This window comes from Musca domestica, unplaced genomic scaffold (genome assembly GCF_030504385.1).
Source record: "Musca domestica strain aabys unplaced genomic scaffold, Musca_domestica.polishedcontigs.V.1.1 6, whole genome shotgun sequence".
Taxonomy (NCBI): domain Eukaryota; kingdom Metazoa; phylum Arthropoda; class Insecta; order Diptera; family Muscidae; genus Musca; species Musca domestica.
In genome coordinates, this window is record NW_026712363.1 from 17,717,696 (window position 1) to 17,741,579 (window position 23,884).

Genomic DNA, 23,884 nt, shown 5'->3' on the forward strand with positions numbered 1-23,884 from the left:
GATATCCCTGCATAAGCCCCAGAGCTGAGTTTCACGAAGCCAAGGTCTACTCCGGCATGGTGGCCTGTGTTCGCTTCCTGTTTGGCGACCAAACTTTGGTTACCGTGGGTGGTACTGATGCCTCGTTGATGGTTTGGGATTTGGTAGAGGAATAGCTGAAATGGCCACCGTGGCGTACAACTGCACAGTATGAGGCCCGCTACTCAGATTACTGGCGACGTCGCACCTCCAAACAATCCTCCACGGTGTTGGATAGCGATTCTTTGGAATACCAGTAATGGGAGTAGTAGTGCTGTTTAGGCATTATCCAAATCCTTCCTCCCACACTCATAGACAACACAGAAGAGATATAGACATTTTTTGCATTTTGATTTGGTCAAATTTTGATGGCTTTTTACAAAAGTAGACGAAAAAATTAAAGATTATTAAAATTAGATAAAAAACAAAATGTTTTCCAAAAAATACAACTTCCAAAAGGCAATAGGAATCAGTAAACGAATCGACTTCCCCGAAGAACTTTTTTTCTGTTATTTTGGTCTTCCCTAAATTTGTTATGAAAAGTATTTTCTTATTTCCCAAATCTATCCTATATCTACTCTCTGTCATTGTTTCCTTCTATCCCCCAACTCCCGCCTCTAGTTCCTTTCTCCCAGCCCCCTACTCTACAGACTATAAGCCACTGGTGGACTTTATCTTATCTTTGACTAATACCTACAGATAACTCAGCCATTTTTTATACATTTCATATTTCATTTGTTCCGGTTTTTGGACTATATACTTTTGAATCCCTCCTCCATCATATAAAAAGAAAGGATTATCCTCTCTACAAATTGTCGTCCATTTTAGAAAAGTAATAAATAAATACATTTTAGTAGTTTAGTGGAAATTGAAGAAGAACATAAAACTACACACCAAAGTGCACTTTGATTCATTGATACCAAACAAAAAACAAACAAAATGTTTAGAAAATAAACGAATTGAAATTATTATTTATTTTTAATATTAAGATTTTGAAAATATGCAAAAGAAAATGTTTAATAAATACAAAAAAAAATGTTGGCATTGAAAGAGTATATTATAAACAAAAAACATTATGATAATATAATAAAGTTACATAAAAAATAATTGTTGAAACTTTTGTAGTTTTATTTCAAAGTTCACTCAAAGTCGTTACAATTAAAAATAATAATAAATATATATTAAAACCAGCGATTGTATTCTTTTACAATTGTTTTCGAAATCGGCAATTATAGTCTGCATTAAGTTTTTAAATTTAATAAAAAATTGAATGTGGGTTAATTAATATTCCTTGAAATGACCCATAACATTTCTAATTTTAATTTTAACAACCAACATCGCCAACTGGAAACAGTTTTGAGACACTTTTCAATTGGCATTTACAAATGACAAAATGGTCGAAAAGTTGGATCTGGCAATGCTAGCCAATACACAAGCCGAGTGGTAACATTACTTATTTCTTTTTTCAACAGATGTCACTCAGTCTTTTGCGCGCCAAATTTGCTACAAAGACATATAAGTCGTGTCTGTTTACTTTTTCTGCAGGAATTGTCCAGAAACTTCTTTCTGCGAGAGTAAGGTAGTTTTATTCTTGTTTGCTACAAAACTGTGAAAAGTAAACAGACAAATTTGCAAGCAGATTTCCAATACAATACAATTTGTGTTTCTAAACAGAGCTTAATAATGCAGAAATTAAAAATGAACAAAAAACAATTAAAAAAGCTGTAAGTTCGGCCGGGCCGAACTTTGAATACCCTCCACCATTTGGTACAAATTTAACAATTTCCAAAAAAATAGAATCCGTTAAAAATTATGTTAAAATCATAAAAATACCGAATGTAGCCGTATATTACCGGGCACCGTTATATGCGGGCTATACGAAGATGTGGACCTGCACAGATAATTTTCTGTCATAGGCTTTAGTTTTCGAGTTTTGCCTTGTTAAGGCGAAGATCATATGTTTTATGATTTATGTGTTTGTTTTCTCTTTCGAGACGAGCTTAATGATCTGAAATTTGCAGTGAAAAGGAAAGCCAGATAGACACTATCACACACTCACCACTATGCGACGCGTTTCGCCGTTGGTTAAGCGGCTCATCAGGCATATTTGGTGTGGATGATGGCTTACAAGGGCCGTTCTCTGGAAAGTAGTATATATTTCGAACATATTGCAAATTAGCATATGCGAATTATACACTAGAAACTCTCCAGGTTCGACTCAAGTTCTATTGGCAGATCTTTTTCACAGCAAAGTTCTTTTTTTTTTTTTTTTTTTTTTTTTTTTTTTTTTTTTTTGTTTTTGTAGTGATGGATTTTTTGTCCACAACAACTACATTGCTTCCAATGCATACACTTGTTTTAGTGCTGCTTTAGGAAGACGGGTTAATGGCTCTGAACGTAGAGACGGCAACTTCTAGTTGGCTGCACACCGAGGTCCGCGGTTCAAATCCCACAGCCAGGCTCGGCTGAATTTTTGAGTTTTGCCTTGTTAAGGCGAAGATCATATGTTTTATGATTTATGTGTTTGTTTTCTCTTTCGAGACGAGCTTAATGATCTGAAATTTGCAGTGAAAAGGAAAGCCAGATAGACACTATCACACACTCACAACTTCAAACGCCAAATTAAATAATGTCGCTAAAATCACCAAAATACCGAATATCTATATACGAAGGCGTAGACATACGAAGGCATAGACATACTTGGCCAATTTCAATACCAAAAGTCCTGCAGGCATAATACACATTTGAGTAAAATTTCATCAACCTACTTCGGACGAACGGACATTTCTAAATCGACATAGAATTTTATGCTGGTCAAGAATATATATACTTTGTGGGGTCTAAAATGTATATTTCGAGAGGTTACAAACGGAATGACAAACTTAATATACCCTCTATACTATGGTGGAGGGTATAAAAACAAAACAATTACACTTGCGATTTTCAATAATAAGATGTTTTTAAATTACTTGTCCAAATATAATTCACCGGAAGGAGAAAAAGATGAGTTGAAAGTGATTGCCGGAAGAAATTTTCCAGCAAGAATTGGCAAACTCTCACAGCCTGTTCCACGATCTCGAAAGAAAATTTGTGCGAACGAAGGCTACTCACTCACTTTCGTATAAGAATGCGTTCCACTAACTTTCGTTCTTTCTTTCGCATAGCCTTACGTGATTCAGTGTTGCTAAATATTATTTGGAAAAATTAATCGCGAAATAAGGCAAAAAAAAGCGCCAAATGTCTAATTTAAACGCGAAAAAGCAGCAGTGGCTCTGTCTCAACTGACAGTTCAGTTGTAAACAAACAAAATAAAATTTCTAGTGATTGTGTTCAAACTATTTGTGTTCTTAAAAAATAAAAAAAATGAATATTTCTGTAGCCCTATTTTTTATGGATGATGAGGAGGAGGTTCAAATTGTGCCACGGAGGCATTTAAGAGATGCTTCGAATTTATTTGAAGTACCTAACAATCAAGGGATTGCCTGCTGCTTCCAAAAATTGGCACTCCTCTGGCGAACTTAGGATTCTCCTCCATATACTCAACTAGTGCCCGCAGCTGTGTAGTTTTTTCGTGCTGGAATTGAGAAAATAAAAAAATATATATTTGTTGTTCACAGATTAAATTGCATTTATTATTTTTACTTACATTTTTCTTTCCATTTTCAATCAAGGAATGTTTATGTTAAAACAATTTTCCTTAATTTTTATCATTCGACAGCAAACACACAAGTGACTGATTTTGACATTTGTGTTCGCATGCGTACGAAAGAAAAAAGATAGTGGAACGCAAAATTACACTGAAACGCTTACGTTTTCGTTCGCTTTGATTTTCGTGCAAATTTTTGTTCTGATGGATTTTAGTGGAACGGAAATCAGCTGTTTGTCGTGTAAAAGTTTTGCGAACGTGTTCTTTCGATATCGTGGAACAGGCTGTCAGTGAAAGAGCTGTCAAAATTATTCTCTCAAATCGCTCTCTTTTGCAGAACTTTTGTGTTAACAGAATTCCAAAACAATTTTCAAAAATTGTTACAAATTGTGGGTTAACCAGACGCAGCTATAATAAGGAAATAGATCAACAAGTAAAAAAAGCGGATAAATTCGGCTGTGCAGAACTCCATTTGGAAGAAACTTGTAAGAATTCAAAAAAATCCTCTATAATTATTTAAATACCGAATATCGAGTGGCGCAGTTTTATGGAGGCTATACGAAAACGTGGATCTTTATACCCTATGAGAGACGACGTTGGATATTGCAAGAGTTGGGTAGTTCCGAAACGAACTAGTTCAAATGAACTATTCCGCCAAAGGAACGATCGGAACTAGATCCAGATCTTTAGGTCATCTAGTTCCTCTTGTGCACATCGTTCTTTGTCGAGTGGCGCAGTTTTATGGAGGCTATACGAAAACGTGGATCTTTATACCCTATGAGAGACGACGGTGGGTATTGGAAGAGTTGGGTAGTTCCGAAACGAACTAGTTCAAATGAACTATTCCGCCAAAGGAACGATCGGAACTAGATCCAGATCTTCAGGTCATCTAGTTCCTTTTGGGCACATCGTTCCTTTGGTCTTTCTCTTTCGTTTTAAAGATCCCCTTTTTATACCCTCCACTATAGTATGGAGGTTATATAAAGTTTGTCATTCCGTTTATAACACATCAAAACATACATTTTAAACACCACAAGGTATATATATTATTGACTAGCATAAAATTCTGTGTCGATTTAGCGATGTCCGTCTATCCATCTGTCCTTCTGTAGAAATCACTCTAGATTCCGAACGTAATGAAGTAGGTTGATAAAATTTTACAAATGTTTTTATTTTACAAATGTTTATTATGTCTGCAGGACTTTTGGTATTGAAAATGTGCCATGTAGGTCCACGTTTTGGTATAGTCCCATATAAGGGTACCTCCCTATTTTTGGTATTTTGGTAATTTAAATGACATTATTCACCGGAAATATTTCAAATTTGGTATCTGAAGTTCGTAATGAATACTACAGCACAAGGCTGAAAATTGTCGGTGCAGGTCCACGTCTTCGTATAGCCCCCATATAACGGTACCTCCCAATATTCGGTATTGTGATGATTTTAGCGACATTATTCACCGGAATTGTTTCAAATTTGGTATTTGAAGTTCGTAATGGATACTACAGCCTATGACAGAATATTGTCTGTGCAGGTCCATGTTTTGGTATAGCCCCTCTATAAAAGTGTCTCCCTATATTCGGTATATTTATTTTGATGATTTTAGCTACTTCAACGAAACATATGAACTATATTAAGGAATTAGTTCCATTTGAGAGAATTAACAAGAAAGATTCCAAATATCAATTTTGCATAATTCCGTTGAAAATTGGTGTTTAAATCGACAAAATAACGGAAACCGGAAGGTAACATTACATAGGGAATGTACAACAATGTGGGCCTGTATAGGTAATTTTCAAGCATAGGAAGTGATACTCATTACGAACTTCAAATGTTATATGGGGGCTAAACGAATGTCTAGGCCTATTTCGATAATTTTCTATCGGGTTAAAACTTTAACAATTGTCAAAAAAAAAAATACAAATCATCTACAATCATGAAAATACCGAATATAAAAAGGAGGGTTATATGAAGGCGCGAATCTGCACTGTAAATTTTTGAATATTCAATTTGAATACATTCTGGTGGAGTGTGAAAATAAGCATCAATATACCGAATATCTGGAAGTACAGTTATATGGGATCTGTGTCAAAACCTTTCTACATACTGGGAACACATATTCCTAATTTACGGTTAATTCGTTTGGAAATTGTGACTAAAATATCCAAAAAAAAAACTTTAAATCTGTCTGTACAGTTATATGGGACCTATACCAAAACGTGGACTTATATAACATTTTCAATACCAAAAGTCCTTTTTGTGCTGATCAAGAATTTATAAACTCTGTGGGGACTAAAATGCATATTTTGAGGTGCTACAAACGGAATAACAAACTACTTATATCCTCCATACTATGGTGAAATCATGGCGCAATAAAAAGGTAAGGTAGAGCTACCAGCTGATTACAAATTTTTTCTAAGTGTGTCCGACTTCTGCCAATGTTGTGTATGTATGTATGTATTTATTGTTTTGAAAGTGGTAGAACTTTGAAAGTAAAGTCATGTAATCATATGTTTACAATTTTTTCAAATTTATACATTTGACAACATCTCATTGTCAAAATCTATATTCATAAATATTCGTACACACAAAATCAGAGATGTGAAATGTTTTTTTATGCATTAAATTTTGACAAGGTAAATCAAATATTAAAGAAATGAAAACATTTATTTAGAATTATTCTGACAGGAAGGGGAAATACGGCCACAGGGCTGTATTTCTTTAGTTTTACAAAGCTGTTCTACCTCCTTATTGTACAATGGAACTAGCCATTCTTCAAATAAAATTTGTTTTCATATCTAAAGGTGTAAGGCCGGAAATACATAAAGAGCATATTTGGCTGGCTTAAGTCATCGGCTGGCTTCTTCGGAAATGAACAAAGGAGCCTAGGGCCAAATCGAACTAAGTCAACCTAAAACTCCTTTGTTCATCTACGAAGAAGCCGGCCGATGACTTAAGGTGGGAATACATAAAGGGCTTATCTGGCTGGCTTAAGTCATCGGCTGGCTTCTTCGGAAATGAACAAAGGAGCCTAGGGCCAAAATCGAACTAAGTCAACCTAAAACTCCTTTGTTCATCTACGAAGAAGCCAGCCGATGACTTAAGCCAGTCAAATATGCTCTTTATGTATTTCCAGCCTTAAGCCAGCCAAATATGCTCTTTATGTATTTCCAGCTTAAGTACTTAAGAAGCTTATAGTACTTTTATATATATGAGGGTTAACCCACTGGATTTGGATTTAAATTGTCATATCCATTACTTTTACTTCAAATTAATCCTCTCAAAGAAAGTTAACCCTACAAAAAGTTCTAACGTAAACATGGCATTACAGAAAGTAGAACAATTTTTTCCTTTCGTGCCCTTATTCTGTGAAAACAAATACACATTTTGTGTATGTGTGTGTATTGTTATGAATAAAAAGTGCCATAATTTTAAATAATTTCAAATTCAGTTGCGAAATAAATGCATATTTTCGACGTTAATGGGCAACAAATTGTACAATTTGGGATAAAAATGTATTGTCCTTCCTTCTTAAATTCAATTTTGTGGAATAAACCCAATATTGCATTCATGTTCTGTGATTTCTCCTCAATATACGAATTTAAAAAAAAATATGTTGGATAAACAAAACCAATTGTTGAATATATAAAAGTCTATTTGACACTATAAGACACCGGTACTTAGTTGCGTTTTCGTAGTTTCTTGAAGTTAAGCAACCTTCTGACTGAGTTATGCGATAATCGATTTTCCCTTTATGGTATTGATATACTACTAGTTTTTACTTGTTGAAATTTAAAAGAAAAATGGGGTGTTAATGTTATTATTGTTGTTTTTTCTGTTAACAGACTTGCATTAAATGTAATCTATGTACAATTTAGTCCTATTCTGCCAAATAGATTGCGTAAAATAACAAAAACACATATTCTTATTGCATTTCCAACTCATTGGCAAACGGACTGTGACATGAGAACCTCCTCGTAATCTTTGAAGCCGTCTACCACCAAACACTAATTTTAACGGCGTTAATTTTTGCACAACTGAATTTCTATGACGCCGTCGTGTGCAAAAGATTCGCGACGCCGCTTTCTGCCATTTGCTTCATTCCTGTTTTTTTTCCGTAAGAGGAAGGATGCCTTCTGCTTCAAATAATACAACAAATACTAAGCTAGCGAAACAAACCTCCGTGAGTTCAATGAATTCTGGTGGCCCGAGTGGAACTAGTGGTAGTGGTAAGGGCAATAAAAAAATAACGGAAAATTCGGCCAAATCCACCAACAGTAACATCAGCAGCACCAACAATGAGACATCAAGCAACAAATCCACTAAAGAAAATACCAACAATGTGGTGGCCGCCTCTGCTGCTAATGTCGCTGGCCAAAATAGCAGCAACAGCAGCAGCGCCAACAACAATGGAAAAAATTGGGAAACCAATTCAGCGACTGGTAATTCCGTAACAGCAGGCCCTGTGGCCAACAAGGATGCCAGCAATGATGCCCTGAATCCCATGAAATTGACTTTTACCACAATTGAGCATAAAATACGCAATTTGGAAAAACGAAAGGTACGTATTCAACCGACAGAGTGATGAGTGCGTGTGTGTGAGTAAAGGCGAATGGCTGAAAAAAAGTGTACAAGAACAGAGAAAAACTACAATATTCAGAAGCCCAGAACAAACTAATTGATGAATATGTAAAAAAATCAAGGTGAACCACAAATTCGGAGTGAAAATGTAAGAAGTTTCGGTTGCAGAAGAGCTTAACGTGAAATTTTCATTTGCAAAGCATCCCCACCCTTGCCGTCGCCGCTGCCGCGTTTCAGTGTCTTACAAAGAAAGAAAAAGATACCACCTTCTCTCTTCTGTTGCCTGCGTTTGTTTTAGCGTCTGCGACCGGCAAATTATTCTTTTTTCTATTCCCATTCGATCTTTTAAACAAAATGAAAATGGGAAAAAACACAATTAGTGTTATCTGCAAACGCAAATTTGGGGACATCTTTTAAAAGGGGCCTAGCGAAAAATATCATGCGACCCAAGATTTAGGACAAAGGAAAGGATGGAACAAATCTGCTTGTTCTTTGTCCCATTTTTTCCACCATTTTCGTTTCTTGCATTTTCTGACTTTTTATACGTTTTTGCGGATTTTTTTCGCGACGCCATGTTTAGTATCAAAAGTGTGTGTGAAACGTTGCCAGATCTATGCAGAGCCAAAAGCAATAGAATAAAATCGAAAGTTTGTTTATATAAAAGTACATTTTTGGGGATACTATCAATGAACGTAGCATTGAAAATCATATAATTTTCTCTAAAAATGTCCAGCTCAAATATTCATATTTGAATATTCTTTTCAATTGCCATCGTTGTTTAGTTTTCTTTCTTTGTTCGTTGATGTGCATGTGTTCGTTTGTGTGTGCGAAGGTTTTGATTTGTTTTCTTGGTGAAATATGGCAATGTATGCTATGCTTGTTTGTTGGGGGGCATGTGTTTTTGCAGTTCTGTTTTTGTACAATTTTCTTCTTTCTCTGCATTCTGGTTGGTGGCTACTGTTTGCATTGTATGTTTATGCTTCCCCTCTAGAACAATGCATGAGGGTTTCTGGTGTTATTTGCAATTCTAAATTATCTTTCAGTCATCATACGAATTTATATTAGTAATTGAAATGTGGTTTGTTATCTTCCATGTCGCTTATTTAACTTTATTTGTCATCAGTTTTTATTATTATGATTCACTCTTTTTCTTTTGTTTATAAACAAAAGTGTGGGGGTTTACCTCATTTAAGCTGACCTGAATTGTCTGCCTTTTCGTTTGGTGCATCGTTGCATATTTTGGTAGGTTTTCAATGCAAAAAAAAAAAAAACAATTCAAAAAGATCAAACTTGTATTTCATTTTATGCCCGCAAGTAGGCCGGTGCCCTTGATTATTGAATTCCTTGTAGAATTGTAAACTACTGTTAATGCCCTTACCATGATTGTACCAGGAGATTTTATTTTATAATATTCGTATCTATTTTCTTATTATATGTAGTTCAGTTATTAAATTCAAAACCTGAATTTCCTTAGATCGTACTAACAACTTATTTCTGGTTCAAAAAATTATACATTGTTAGTTAATGCGGTGGCGATCACCAGTTCGGCCAAGCAGCCAATATTGTATAGCTTGCATATGTAAAGTAACGTTTTCTCTCGGACAATTTGTTCCTATTATAGGTACAAAGTGTCTTGGTTGTCTTAAGGAAGACTATATACTATTTGCTCTATCTGTTTATTAGAATCCTCGCAGAAGGGTATTGCTATCCGCTTCCACACGTTCATACAAACCTTCACTAATTACCACATGGACTGCGGAGATGAGAACACAGCTCAATGTTCTTGTTCATGTTCAAGTCTTCCGCGCAAGTCACATATCTGCGATAAAATGAAATGTAAGAACAAGGTCCTCAATCCGCTAGCCGGCAGCACTTGGGGTGCGGATAAGGAAACTTTGTGCGGATAAGGAAACTTTGTTGACCTCTTATAAAGCGATAGGTCGGCCTGTGGTTAGCTATGCGGCTCCAGTGTGGTATGCGAATACTAGTGCAACGCAGTGGAAAAGTATTCAGACCTGCCAGAATGCCAACCTGAGAACTGCAACAGCGTGCCTCCTCATGACTCCTGTGGACTATTTACATGAGGAGACAAAGGTTCTTCCCTTGTCAGCATAATCATATGCTTTTTTTGCAGTACCTGCTTGGGTGTTATTGTGGGGGTCATCCTAACCACCATATGGTGCACAAAACTCTAGTAGATCATAAAGCCTATCAAGCGGGTCTGAATAGCATTCATACTGATGCAGTCGCAGAGGTAGTTAATAATTACAGTGTGAATGCCAGCCTCGGAGTCCACCGCAATCCATTGCAACTGAAGAACGTCGGCTGCCTAGGCAAACCAGGGTAGTTTTGGCCCAACTACGTTCAGAATGGTGCAGCCGTCTCAATTCGTATTGGGTATTGACGAAGATGTGCGGAACCCCGTCCCATTGTGCGATATAGGCCCTCACAATACGCTGTATTTTTTTAATTGTCCAGCAAAGCTTACCCAACTTCGTCCAGAGGATCTCTGGCTACAGCCCATAAAGGTAGCAGAATTCCTAAACCTGGACATTGAGGAAGTACCGGATTAATCACTATATATAAACAACGGATCTTGTTAACACTGCTACAACAACAAACCTTCACAGACAAACTACGCATTGGGCACGAATTGACGAAGATGTGCGGAACGCGCCTGCCCAGCGCACGATACAGGCCCGCACAATACGCTGCATCTGTTTAATTGTCCAGCTAAGCCTACCCAACTCCGTCCAGTGGATCTCTGGCTACAGCCCATAAAGGTAGCAGAATTCCTAAACCTTGACATTGAGAAAGAACCGGATAAATCAGTATATAGACAACGGAGCATGTCAACACTGCTACAACAACAACAACAAACCTTCACAGACAAAAATCCAATGTTCAGACAGGAAAGTGAAACATACTACTCACTACTAGAGGGTGAAACTCTAGTAAGATACCTGAGATTGTAATTACAGTCATCGTCAAATTATATATCGTATCTAAATTGGAAATCGCCACCAGCCCAGAGGCATATTTATTAAATTTTAATGGACGTAAATATTGGGCAGAAGTTTGCTAGCAATCCGGAGTTAAAATTCGGCCATGAAATTAATTTCTTTTTTCATATTAAATCCAACCTATGCCTTAATTCTAATATCAAAAAAAAAATCTAATATATACTGTTTATTTTTCCTGAGAATCTCCATCTTACGCCAATTCTATTTGCATTCTCTTTCAGACGAAATTGGAAGGCTATCGTGCCCTTGATGCCATGGGTAAGGAGTTGAGTTCTGAACAACGTGCTGCTGTTAACAAATACGATGCAGTATTGGCTACTTTGGAATTTGCCAGAGATTTGGTAAAACAAATGCAACAATTCGCCAAGGATGCTGAAAAGGAGCAGAAGAAGCAGGCGCGTAAGGTATGTTTGAACAACAATTTGAATTGTTAACATAATTCTTTACATTAATCACTGATCATCTTAGGATTTGATTGCCAAAGCCCAAGCGGAAACGGTCAAAATACGGGAAGTTCTAATAATACAAAACATATTGTCTTGCTTCACGGACGATGCTGTACGCAATGATTTTCTGAATGGAGAAAATGGTGCCGCAAAGTTAGAGCAAAGCGAATTGGACATTTTGGAAAAATTGTAAGCTTGCCTGTTCTATTAAATTTCTATGCCAATTTCTATATTTAATTTGTTCTTTTTTTAGCTGTTTGGATGTTCAGACTAGACGCCCTGAAACATCTGAGGATGCGCCCTTTGCCACTTCGGCTCAAAAAGCAGCAGAAATTTTCTCAATGACCATTGATGCACGTCCCAAACAGTATGGCGACACAACCTATGAAAATGTTAAGAGGATTTTCCATCGTATACAGGAGTCAGATTATTTGGATAAAATCTACTTGACAGATGTGCCAGAAACTGAAATCAAGGAAGATGTCGTTGAAGTTGCTGGTGGAGATGGCATTAACACCGATGCCATTGCTATGGAAGATGGTGGCGGCGGCGGTGGAGTCGCTGTAGAGCATGTTGGAAATGGTCAGGATGAAATGGTTGCCGTAGAAGAGGCCATGGAAAACTTGAATGTGGAAAGTAATGTGACGACAAATGTCCTTACAGGAAACGAAACCAATGAAAATGCTTTGTTAGCTCAACAGCAACAGCAGCAGCAACAACAACAAGTGGCACAACATCATCAGCCACCAGCACATCAGCCAGGAATGCAGCAACAACATGCAGAACATTTAGAACTGCAACAACCGCATCAGCAGGTTCTGCCACATCCGGCAAATATTCCAGCACCTACTGGCCAGCCCTTGTTGCAGACACCTATGGCTCCGCCAGCTTCAGCAGTGCCCGCATTTCAGGGTACCACACCAGCACCCCACTCTGGTGCTACTACGCCCGTTCATGTGGCTATGTATGCTACATTACCAGGTCCTGGACCTCAGCAAATGCAACAAATACCACCTGGAGGTGCCATAATAGGTGGTAGTGGAGGTGCAGTTCCACCACAAAGTGCAGCAGGTCAGATTGTAACGGGCTTACCGCCACAACAGCAACAACAGCCAGTGGTTCCACAACCGGCCAATGTTGGTGGTCCTCCTCAAAATCAACAACGTCAACAGATTTTAAATAGCCCGGCAAATCCTCCGGCTGGTATGGCACCTTTGCAACAACCCCCACTGCCACCACCGGGTCTGTACAATCCTACACCTGTGCATGCTGTGGAGCAGGGATTCTTTAAGCATCCCCCACATCATCAACAACAGCAGCAACAGGCCCAAGCACAACAACAACATCAACAGTATTTACAACAAATGCGCCCCTTGGCTGAAGTCATCGGTGGTGGAAACTTCTATTTCCTGCAGGACAGCGAATTGGATTCACCCGAATTGAATGCACAAGGTCAGGCTGGACCACAGACTACTTTAATTTTTGAACAACAACAACAACAGCAGCAGCCACAGGTGCCACCTGCCCAACAGCCACAACAGCAGCAGCAGCCACAAATGATGCCGCAGCAAACTCCACACCAGCAACAGCAGCAGCAAGTTGCTTTACAAAATCTCCACCATCAACAGCAGCAGCAACAGAAACCCTCACCAAATATTTTGCCGGAACAACAACAACAACAAAATCCTCAACAGATATTGACAAATGGAGTGGGGCCAACACCTCCACCTCAACAGCAACAACAGCAGGTGACAGTTGGTAACATGCCTCCACAGCAGCAACAATCGCAGTTGCAACAACAACAAACACCTATTCAAACTCAAACATTCACAAATCAATCATTCCCGCAATTGGCTGGAGCAGCTCAACAAGCCCAGACAGCCACCGCTAGTATTTTGACCAGTAATACCCCAAGCCCGTTGTTCCACCAACAACAACAGCAGCAACAACAACAACAACAACAGCAGCAGCAGCAACAGGTGCAACAACAGCATCCACAATCACAAAAACTGAACAATCAACAGCAACAACAATTGTTTTCACCAGTTCAAAGTCAAAGCATTCAAAATTCCCAACAACACCAACCACCAGTACCCTCGCAAATGCTAATGACTGGGGCCATGGATGCCGTGCAACAGGCCAATCCAGGTTTGATGCTAATGAATCGATTAGGCCAGGCTCCACAAAATCAATTGATGCAACAACAACTTCAACAAAGTTTGCCCCAGCAACAACAACCGCAACAGCAGCCACCACAGTCACAGCATCAACAACAGGCGAATACAGGTGGTTTATTGCAACAACAACAACAGATTCCTCCTACTGCTCAGAACATAATGACTGGCGGTGGTAACATCCAAACCCCTCATCATCAAATGTCTAATCCCAACCAACAAACAGACTTGAATAATACACCCAAGAGTGGAGGATTTCCATTTGACAATCCCGTGGTTGCCGGTCTCAGTTATGAACAGCAGAGACAAAATCAACTCAATAATGCTGCCAATGTTCTCAAGAAGTCTTTGGGAGTGCGAGAAGATGAACCACCGCAGGCTAAGGCACCCACCTCTATTAACAAAAATGATTTGATCAATGAGTGGAGTGATGCTGGTCTAAAGACTGCGGGAGATTACAAAGCTTCTGGCATTGTGCCGTCGGAAGGTACAGCAAACAAATGGAACACCGAGGTCAATGCCAATTCACCAATTACGGTACAAAGCGCCAGCCAACAGCCTCGTAAAAATGAATGGACATCAACAACTACGTCTGCTGGTAGTGGAGGCGTTAGCTCCAACACTACAGCAGATAGTTACGGCAATGATAACCGCCAGGAAAACAGCAACCATTGGCATTCGCAAGATTCTCAAGGAGGTTATGGTCGTAACTCAGGCAGTCGCAATCCAAGTAGTGGTGGTGTTGGAGGCGGCGTAGGTCCAGGCCAAGCCAGCGGCGGTGGAGGTGGATATCAAAGACGTAACGATGATCGTAGAGATGACCGGAGGCCAGGAGGAGGCAATGCAGGCGGAGGTGGTGGCTATAGAGGTCGCTCTAATTTCGGTTCAGGTGGACCCCAACAGAATGGTAATGCCCGTGGCGGAGGCCAGTCTGGTGGCATCTATTTCCGGAATAATGAGAACAACAACTCTGGTGGTGGCTACTATCAGAACGGTGGCGGCGGTGGCAACGTCTATGCGAATAAAGACAGTGGATCCCGCTATGATTCTGGAGGTGCTGGAAATTATCGCGGAAGTCGAACGGCGGGCAACAACTCCGCAAATCCACGTAGTAATGGACCTCCACCACGACATATGGGCGGCGGACGCACTGGAGGAGGTCAACAAGGCAGCACATCTAATGCTAACTCGAATTCATACATGAACTCACGACAGTCCTCAAATCGTATGCCTTTGGGCTTAGAAAATAAGAACTAAAAAAAAAACAAATCACATTCAAAAGCCCAAATGGCTCCAGCTATTGAAGGATAAGAAGAAGACGCCTCTCCTCTCAGACATAACAACAACCACAACAAAAATAACAAAGAATACAAATGGAATATATGTAGCATTAAACCACAAGAATTAAGAAGAATTTTAACATGAAAATTCATACGTATTTAGAGCAACAAATATATAAGTAGTAGGTATAATCAATCAGCAACAAGATGATGATGAAGAAGAAGAAGCAACCAACGTACTCTCGGATATTGACCGGGAAAGCCTAGCCCCAGACCCTGTACCCTAGACCCAACCCCGAAATCATAACCCAACAGAATCAACAAGCATTTGACCATAAAAAGATAGAGGTCAACTCGAAAAAGCCTTGCAAAGGTTAGAGAGTTTAGACCTCAGATCTCCTCCCAAAGGAGATTATATTTAGAAATGAATGAAATATGAGCGGTAGCAACCGTCCGAACTACATAAAGCCTCTATCCAACATTTTTTACATTCACCACCACCATCAAAGAAGTATCCTCACCAAAAAACCATCTTCCCACTTCCCCCATACATCCATCACCTATGAACAATTATGAAGCAGAAGGCAGAAATCCCTCTTTATTTTTTTCATTATATAATATATTAAACAAAACAAAAAACATTTATGTATTTAATCTTAAACATATGAATATAATTAAACATAAAACGATTACAAAATAATACAACAACAAAAAATGATACTTATACTATTTACTCTCACACAACCACACACACTCAATCTCTTACGAAGAAATACATCAAGAACAAGAAGATGATGAAACAAAATGATCCCTAAAAAATATACCAAGAAATCTATAATTTCTATTATTACTACAGAAGAGAAACAGAAGAAGAAACAAACCCCATGAAGATATGATGATAATGAAACAGCAAACCCGTAAGGAAATTATTAATAATGAAACAAAACAAATAAACAAACAAGAAAAGAAATCAACAACAACAAGGAAATATACTTATTTATGTTCATTTTATTAAATATAATTTTTAATAAATTTAAAAGAAAAATCTACATAAAAAATCTGAAATTTATCCAAAAAAACACACACACTTTGTTGTCTTTGTTTTCTTATTTATGATCACAGTTTCTTTACTCGAATATATGTTCCTTCCTCACGTGTCTTTGTTTTTGGTGGGCGCTTTTTTATTTGGATCGTCACATAAAAACCACAGTCCCAATACTATGAGGGTTGTACCAAATGTTGAAAGCCATGTTATGGGTTCCTTGTATATGAGGGATGCCAAAATGAACTGAAAGAAAAGTAAAGGGAAAAAATGAGGATATACACTGGTGGCCAAAACTAAAGCAACTTAAATCGCAAAGACAATAAATGTCCTGTAACTTTTACAAAAATAAACAAATCGTAATTATTTTTCCAGTTTTAAATGAGGGGTTTAATTCACTTTTGAGAAACTAAAAATAAAAATATAAAAATAATTTTGAACGAAAAATAATATGTGGAAAACTAAAATGACCCAATTTTTGCTTGGTCAAAACTAAAGCAACTTTTGATTTTTTATTTTAAAATAATTAAATTTTGGCTAGTAGTCGATTATTTTATTATTTTTGATAGCAGCTGCACACCTACGAGGCATTGAATCTATAACACGCTCAATTTGATCCTTGGTTGTGCTTTCCCAGCCACCCCGAATTCTTTAGAAAATGTTGTGCTTATTTATTTCCGAATCTCTCTTGATCTTCCTATCTACGATACTCCAACGGTTTTCTATGGAGTTTAGGTCCGGTGATTGTGCCGGCCATAACAAACCATCAATTTTTGACTCCCGCAACCAATATTTAACAAGTTTTGATACAAGTTTGGGATCCTTGTCATGCTGAAACACCCAAATCAGCCGAATATTTTACTCAGCATAAGGGAACAACGTGATGTCCAACACATCTATGTAAACAAACCAATCCACAACTTCCTTTATTTTATGGATAGGCCCAAGTCCATAGAAAGAAAAACAGCGCCACGCCATTTTTGACCCTCACTCATGCTTCACTGTACATTTGCAACACTGCGGCTTGGGTCCTTCATTTTTTGGTCTTCTCACCGTAAAATCTTTCACGTCTGAGCCTTTAATATTAAACGTAGACTCATCCCAGAAATAATGTTTTTTTTTTCATTGAGCTTGATTCCACTTAATATTATAGTTTCCGAATGCCTTTTTGATTTTTTTCAGATATAAATGGTTTTTTGATGTCTTACGGGCATGCAGATCAGCTGCCACTACTCGTCTACGCACTGATCTCGAGCTTATATCCAATGATTGCTCTCTCACCAATCCAGTTGAACTCTTAAATAGTTGTTTTTTATTTCTCTCACAATTTGTGGATCAGTACGTTCTGAAGTTTTTCACGGCCTTCATCCGTTATGGACTGTTACTACTGATCCAATTTCAAAAAAACCGACTTATTATACAGAAATAATTATGAAATCACATAAATATTTATGAAATATTTCTCGGAAATAATTTTCTGTGATATGTTGTTTTGATAGTCACTGATAATTTGCTGTTTTATACAGGTACTGTATTTGCTTTTAGCCATTTTTAAAATTTTTTTGGGCAGTACTTAAAAAACGAAAAGAAAAACACATACTGTTGTAAAAAACTTCTCAAAAAGGATTTATGACAAGCGAAATTGTCGAAGGAAGCAAAAAGCGATAAATATCACCGTAAAAACAAATGAAATTGCAGCGGTTATATGAATGTACAACAGAGTTGTTTTTGTTTTGTCCAAGCCAAAATCGAGTTAATTGACTTTACCAAACATTATTTTTTTATATAAAAATGAATTTTGGTTTTATGTTTTAGGTTTTTAAAAAGTGAATAAAGTATCTAATTTAAAACAAGAAAAACTTTCTCATTTTCTTAATTGTTGAAAAAGTTACAGGACATTCATTCTCCTTGTAATTTCAGTTGCTTTAGTTTTGGCCACCAGTGTATATTGACGCTTATGGACCGAATTTTAAAATCAGTAATTTACTGCTTTCAAGTCATTGAGCTATGCAGTGTGATAAAAGGGAATCAAGGCAATAGATACAAAAGTGTTTTAAACACATGAACCCTTTTTTTGGGAACTTCCTGTTTTCCCTCAACAGAGCGTGTATACAGGGTGAGATGAAAAAACTGTAACCAACTTCAGATTGCTGTCATTTCTAAGCCACTCGTCCGACAGCTGTTAAAATTATCCCAGTGACAGCTCATTATATGGTTTGTACAGAGCATTTTGGTGAAAAATAGTTGTTCCCGATGGAATTCAAGAGTGATTTCTTTATATTTGGCTGGAAAACCATAAGTGGCTATCGTTAGAGCACTCCAGCATTTTAATGTGAATAAATCTTATGTGTCTCGTACCATCGTTCGTTACCGTGATACCGGTAGCGTAGCCCGACTTCAAGGAAGTGGACGGAAGAAACCAGCAACATCAGCAGAAATGGTACGAAAAGTAAAGAAGCGACTTGATCGGAGCCCGCGTCGCCGTGGCCGAAAAATGGCTCGTGAGCTAAACATATCGCAATATTCCATTCGGCAAATATTAAAAAATGAGCTCAGGGTATACCATTGAAATTCCAAAAAGTGCAAGAACATAACCGCAACAGAAACAAAATAGACTCAAAAGAGATAAAGAGTTATTTCGCTTGGCCGAAAGTGGTGAACTGCCGAATTTGGTTTTCTCCGATGAGAAAACATTCGTTGTCCAGCAGTTTGCAAACAAACAAAATGATCGTTTTTACTTGCGTTTGTTCACCAGAACTCAAACGCCGGCCATGGTGATGGTGTGGGCCGCCATAACAGCCGATGGTCGCTTTCCGCTCGTATTAATCGACCGTGGCATCAGAAAAATTACGAATATTATCGCGAAATATTCTGAAGGGTGTAATAAAAAATTAACGCAAAAATTTTGGCCGCAGACCTTGGACATTTCAACAGAACTCAGCACCATCGCAATCAGTACGCGCCACCCAAGAATGGTTATGAAGTTCCTCGCTTCATTTTCAGCGCACAATGGCCACCAAAATCTCCGGATACCAATCCGTTGGGCTATTGTGTCTGGAGTATTTTTGAAAGTAAGTTTGGCACTTAAAAATACCAAAGTGTCGATCACCTCAAGCAAGTGCTTTGCCGGGATTGGGACAAAATACCGAAAATACCTTTACCCGACTGGTTAATATTTGAATTAAATATTTTGGTGTATATTCCATTAGACACAAATTTGTCAAATATAGTGCGCTATAGGATGTTCGTATAGTGAATCAAATAGGTAAACCATCTAGGTTTCGGAAGTTGGACCGTAATGCACATGTACAGACTTCAAGAATAATAACAACAATCGTGAACGTTATTGGTTTTATTCTGGAGTGTCGTCAAACCGTCTCCAATGTGTTCCGCAACAAAAAAATTAGGTTCATCAATCTGAGATAAGTAGGCTTAAGCAGCCTATCACTGAAAGTTTAAATATTTCGAAGACTTTTTCAAAGTAACTAGTTTTTGTTAGTGTAAAATGAGATTTTTAACCATTAAGGGTACTATATGATACCCTACACCATTATATTATTTAGTTGAGTTCTCGTAACAAAAGTATTTGAAGTAGATCATGCAACCTATCAACCTTTGTCTTTAGAGCAGTTATAATTTGGTTTCAGAAAGAACTAATATATTCGAGGCATATCCAATTCTGAATTAATTTTCACTAAAATTGACGGAGACATTAAAAAATATATATATTTCCATTTGGGCTGATATTTGCACAATAAATCTGAAATCAGATTAAGGATATATATGGGAGCTTTATACAAATCTTAGCCGATCTCGATAAAAGTTGGCAAAAGTATTTGCGTGCTCTATAAGATATCTGGTACCAAATATCATTGTTGTCGAGTACCTACTACGAATGTGAGGGACATAAAGACCAAATCGGATGAAACATATATATGACAGCTATAGCTATAACTGAACCGAACTTGATGTACTTGCTTCTAGACTGAATTCGGTCGGATGTGCCAAAAGTCAGGTCATTTGGACTGATATTTGCAATTTGGTGCACAATTAACCCGAAATCGATTGAAGATATATAGGGTAGCAATATCCAAATCCGAACCGATCTTGATTAAATTTGGCAGATGTATTTCTGGTACCAAATATAATTCTTGTGGGGTGCATATTACGAATGTGAGGGACTTAACGACCAAATCGGATGATATATACTTATGGCAGCTGTAGCCATATCTGAATCGATTTTCGCCAAATTTGATGTACTTGCTTCTAGATTAAATTTGGTCGGATGTGTCAAAATTAAGGTCATTTGGATTGATATTGGCCAAAGTAACTATGGGTCTATCTCGCTACCTTCTCCACTCTGTGGTGTAGGGTATAAAAACGTTTCATACCAATTCGTGTATGCATTTATCTAATGATATACGCATAAATCGAACTTTCCAAAATTGATCTTCGTCTGGATACCAATTTTCCAATGTCATATTTATCAAATGACCTTCGTCTTAACAAGAGAAACACTTAAAATAGAAACGGGCTTGAGCCTATAAAAATGTTACTTTTCCTTTAGTCTTTGCATAATTCTTTCAATATTTCAGTTGCGTGGAATCATATGGTCCTTCTTTCTTAGGTTGTTTTTATGGCAATTTTCATTCAATTCCTTACCGATACAATATAATTAGAGGCAGACGTTAACACTGTGGCCGTTAATGTTTGTTCCGTTAACTGTAGAGCCTTTAGAAAGTAACGCCAGTTAAGGACATTGCAAATAATCATTAGAGCAATTGGAAAGTATTTTATAATTATAAATACTGCAATGAAAAATAATATAAATTAATATCGTTCCTTAATATCCCTAATAACTCACCTTTATGAGATTTGGAAACCTCCAAATCTATACTTTCCAAAAAACTGGGCATTTTACCAAAGAAACTTCCGCCAGCAGCAAAACATCCGGCCAAAAAGCAATAACGATACCTTTGCAAATAAAACATAGTTCAATACTGTTTGAATTGTTTAGCCAGTGGCCAGTTAAAGGCTGGTCGGGACGAAATAGGGATAGGTAAGTCGACTTCCGATTAATAGAATAATCGACTTTGAGTACTCAAAGTCAAACTCGAACTCGGCTATGGACTTGGGTGAAAACCGAGTACTCGTCTATTCATAGTCGATTGTTTGACTTATGCTATGTTCTCAGTGCCCGCTCATACGGCACGATTCGTAATTCGTAGTAATATAATTCCTTTTTTCAATTTTTTTTTATTGATTTTTATAGAAATTTGTACGAAACTACATGAAATTAGCATTAATAATAATGGAAGAAATTATTGTTTTTGTTTACATCTGAGTATGAGGCTACTTAAACGTGTACGTAAGAAGGTTGGTAAAATTGCAGTATGGCAATTCTAGTTGTGTTCCAGTACTTTTTTAGTAGTAAAACTAGCAGAAGAGAGAACAGTTCGAAATGTCATTCTCATTTAGGTTTGCTCAAAAAATAAGGGAACGGAAAATTAGCAGAAATGCGATAAAATGTCAAAATTCCAAAAGTAAACAGCCTACATCGGACTGGTGAAACCTTACTGAAAAGAGCGCCAACAATTAAAAAATGAATATTGAAGACGATAAGTTAAAATTAATAATTTATAATAATAATTAATAATCTGATTCCTCATTCAGCCAGTCCTCTTCACTGCTGGAATCATCCAAAAGTTAATACATCAGTTGCTCCATATTTTCTCTTTTTGTTTTTTGCACGACAAATATTAGTTGTGTTCCAGTACTTTTTTAGTAGTAAAACTAGCAGAAGAGAGAACAGTACGAAATGCCATTCTCATTTAGGTGTGCTCAAAAAATAAGGGAACGGAAAATTAGCAGAAATGTGCTAAAATGTCAACATTCAAAATTCCAAAAGAAAACAGTCTAAATCGGACTAGTGAAACCTTACTGAAATGGACGCCAAAATTTAAAAATGAGTATTGAAAATAAATTAAAATTAATAATTATTTTTGAATGGTGTTTATTTAGAAAGTTTTGTTTTCAGAATGCGTTGAAGAGTATTTAGAGGTGGAGTTTTCTCAAATCCCAACCCGGAAAAGCTCACATGGTTGGAGGCGCCGGTTAAATTAATGTTAAGTCTGCAAGAAGACTTAATGCTACAAGTTAGGAAGACAGCCAACCTAAAAAATAAAAAGAAAATGTTCGCAGTAATAAGCAAACGACTTTGATTCTAAGCTTAATTTCCAATTTACCTTTTACTAATTTTGCACTGTTTTCCAATACGTTTTCTTCGTCTGATTCCTCATTCAGCCAATCCTCTTTACTGCTGGAATCATCCAAAAGTGAATACATCAGTTGCTCCATATTTTCTCTTTTTGTTTTTTGCACGACAAATATTAGTTATTCTTTATTTTTTAAGTTAATCTTTTTTCTTTACATTTGTTGTTACGCGCGAACATTGAAATGTATTAATACATTTTTCAACCTTGTTAGCCCTGCCAATTAAATATCAAATTTACAATTTGCACATTTCTGCTCGGCCAAATTCATGTAGCTAAAACAAGCAGAAATGTGCACCACTCAGCGCCATTTTATTCTCGAGAGAGCTGCAAGTTTTGCTAGTTTTTGGAGTACGGGAACGCGTTGTAGTAGAATTAGCACTAATTAGTACTAACTTTTAGGTTCTGGAACACAACTATTAGTTTTTCCTTTAGTTTTCAAGTTGGTCATTTTCTTTATTGAAATGTATCAATACATTTTTCAACCTTGTTAGCCCTGCCAATTAAATGTCAAATTTACAATATGCACATTTCTGCTCGGCCAAATTCATGTAGCTAAAACAAGCAGAAATGTGCACCACTCAGCGCCATTTTTTTCTCGAGAGAGCTGCAAGTTTTGCTAGTTTTTGGAGTACGGGAACGCGTTGTAGCAGAATTAGTGCTAATTAGTACTAATTTGCAGGTTCTGGAACACAACTTCTGTGTGAGATATGTAAATAATAGCATGTTCTGTTGACATTCGAACGAGAGCACATGTTATATGTATTAGAAGGAACAAAAAAAAAACTAAAGGTGAGAGTACATAAAACAACTTTTTTGACTGGTTTAAGATATCGGTTGGCTTATTCGTAAAAGAACAAGGGCGAACAAGAGGTAGTAAAGTATTTTTTTATTTAAACATATCATATTCGTTTCATTGTGTTTTTAAGACAATATATGTAATATTAAATAAAAAATAGATATATAATAATATCAATAAGACAATAGCCTATGAGCACCAGTTTGAAGCTTAAATCAAGCAGAACATAAATATAAATTTTTTAAATATGGGGCAGTTAAATGTATATGTTGAAGATTCTCCGCTTCCACCAAGTTGCAGAGGGGATAGGGTGTTTTTAAGAAGTGTAGGGAATTAAAAAAAAAGAAAAACACAAAAATTCAAAAAATGTTTTTTGAGGAATCGAAAATTTACAATTATTCTTACTTTATACCCATTGAGCCAACAATGAGCTTCGTCACTGAACACATAAAGGGCGCGATGAATTTTCTTAACAGACCACACATTTTAAATACGAAATTCAAATTGATTGCTCGTTTGTAAGGCGATTCATGTTTAAATTATAGATGTGTTGCAAAAAATAGCATTAGATATTACCCATTATATTGGATATGTATCTAAATC

General features: G+C 37.1%; 3 protein-coding genes and 1 long non-coding RNA gene across 4 annotated transcripts in view; 2 read left to right on the top strand and 2 right to left on the bottom strand.

Moving 5' to 3' along the window:
- The window catches only part of LOC101891324 (echinoderm microtubule-associated protein-like CG42247), a 354,339-nt gene extending 353,288 nt beyond the window's left edge, over positions 1 to 1,051 (top strand). The window contains exon 11 of the mRNA XM_059129127.1: positions 2 to 1,051. Coding sequence (XP_058985110.1) covers positions 2 to 155 — 154 coding nt within the window. The 3' untranslated portion in view covers positions 156 to 1,051. The remainder of the gene's footprint in view (position 1) is intronic.
- A 6,707-nt stretch (positions 1,052 to 7,758) lies between these two features.
- On the top strand, positions 7,759 to 15,157 carry LOC101891152 (caprin homolog). Its single transcript, XM_005176221.4, has 4 exons — positions 7,759 to 8,225; positions 11,490 to 11,672; positions 11,737 to 11,903; positions 11,968 to 15,157. The coding sequence occupies exons 1-4, from the start codon at positions 7,794 to 7,796 to the stop codon at positions 15,143 to 15,145; spliced, it is 3,960 nt and encodes a 1,319-aa protein (XP_005176278.2). The 5' UTR covers positions 7,759 to 7,793; the 3' UTR covers positions 15,146 to 15,157.
- Positions 15,158 to 16,156: 999 nt separating this feature from the next.
- Positions 16,157 to 21,287, bottom strand: LOC101893059 (uncharacterized). Its single transcript, XM_005176232.4, has 3 exons — positions 21,075 to 21,287; positions 20,873 to 21,018; positions 16,157 to 16,456 (listed from the first exon to the last, which is right to left on the bottom strand). The coding sequence occupies exons 1-3, from the start codon at positions 21,199 to 21,201 to the stop codon at positions 16,319 to 16,321; spliced, it is 411 nt and encodes a 136-aa protein (XP_005176289.2). The 5' UTR covers positions 21,202 to 21,287; the 3' UTR covers positions 16,157 to 16,318.
- A 919-nt stretch (positions 21,288 to 22,206) lies between these two features.
- On the bottom strand, positions 22,207 to 23,173 carry LOC131805683 (uncharacterized). The gene is made up of 2 exons (XR_009343771.1): positions 22,456 to 23,173; positions 22,207 to 22,383 (listed from the first exon to the last, which is right to left on the bottom strand). It is a non-coding gene; the product is annotated as an uncharacterized LOC131805683 (long non-coding RNA).
- Positions 23,174 to 23,884: the final 711 nt, after the last annotated feature.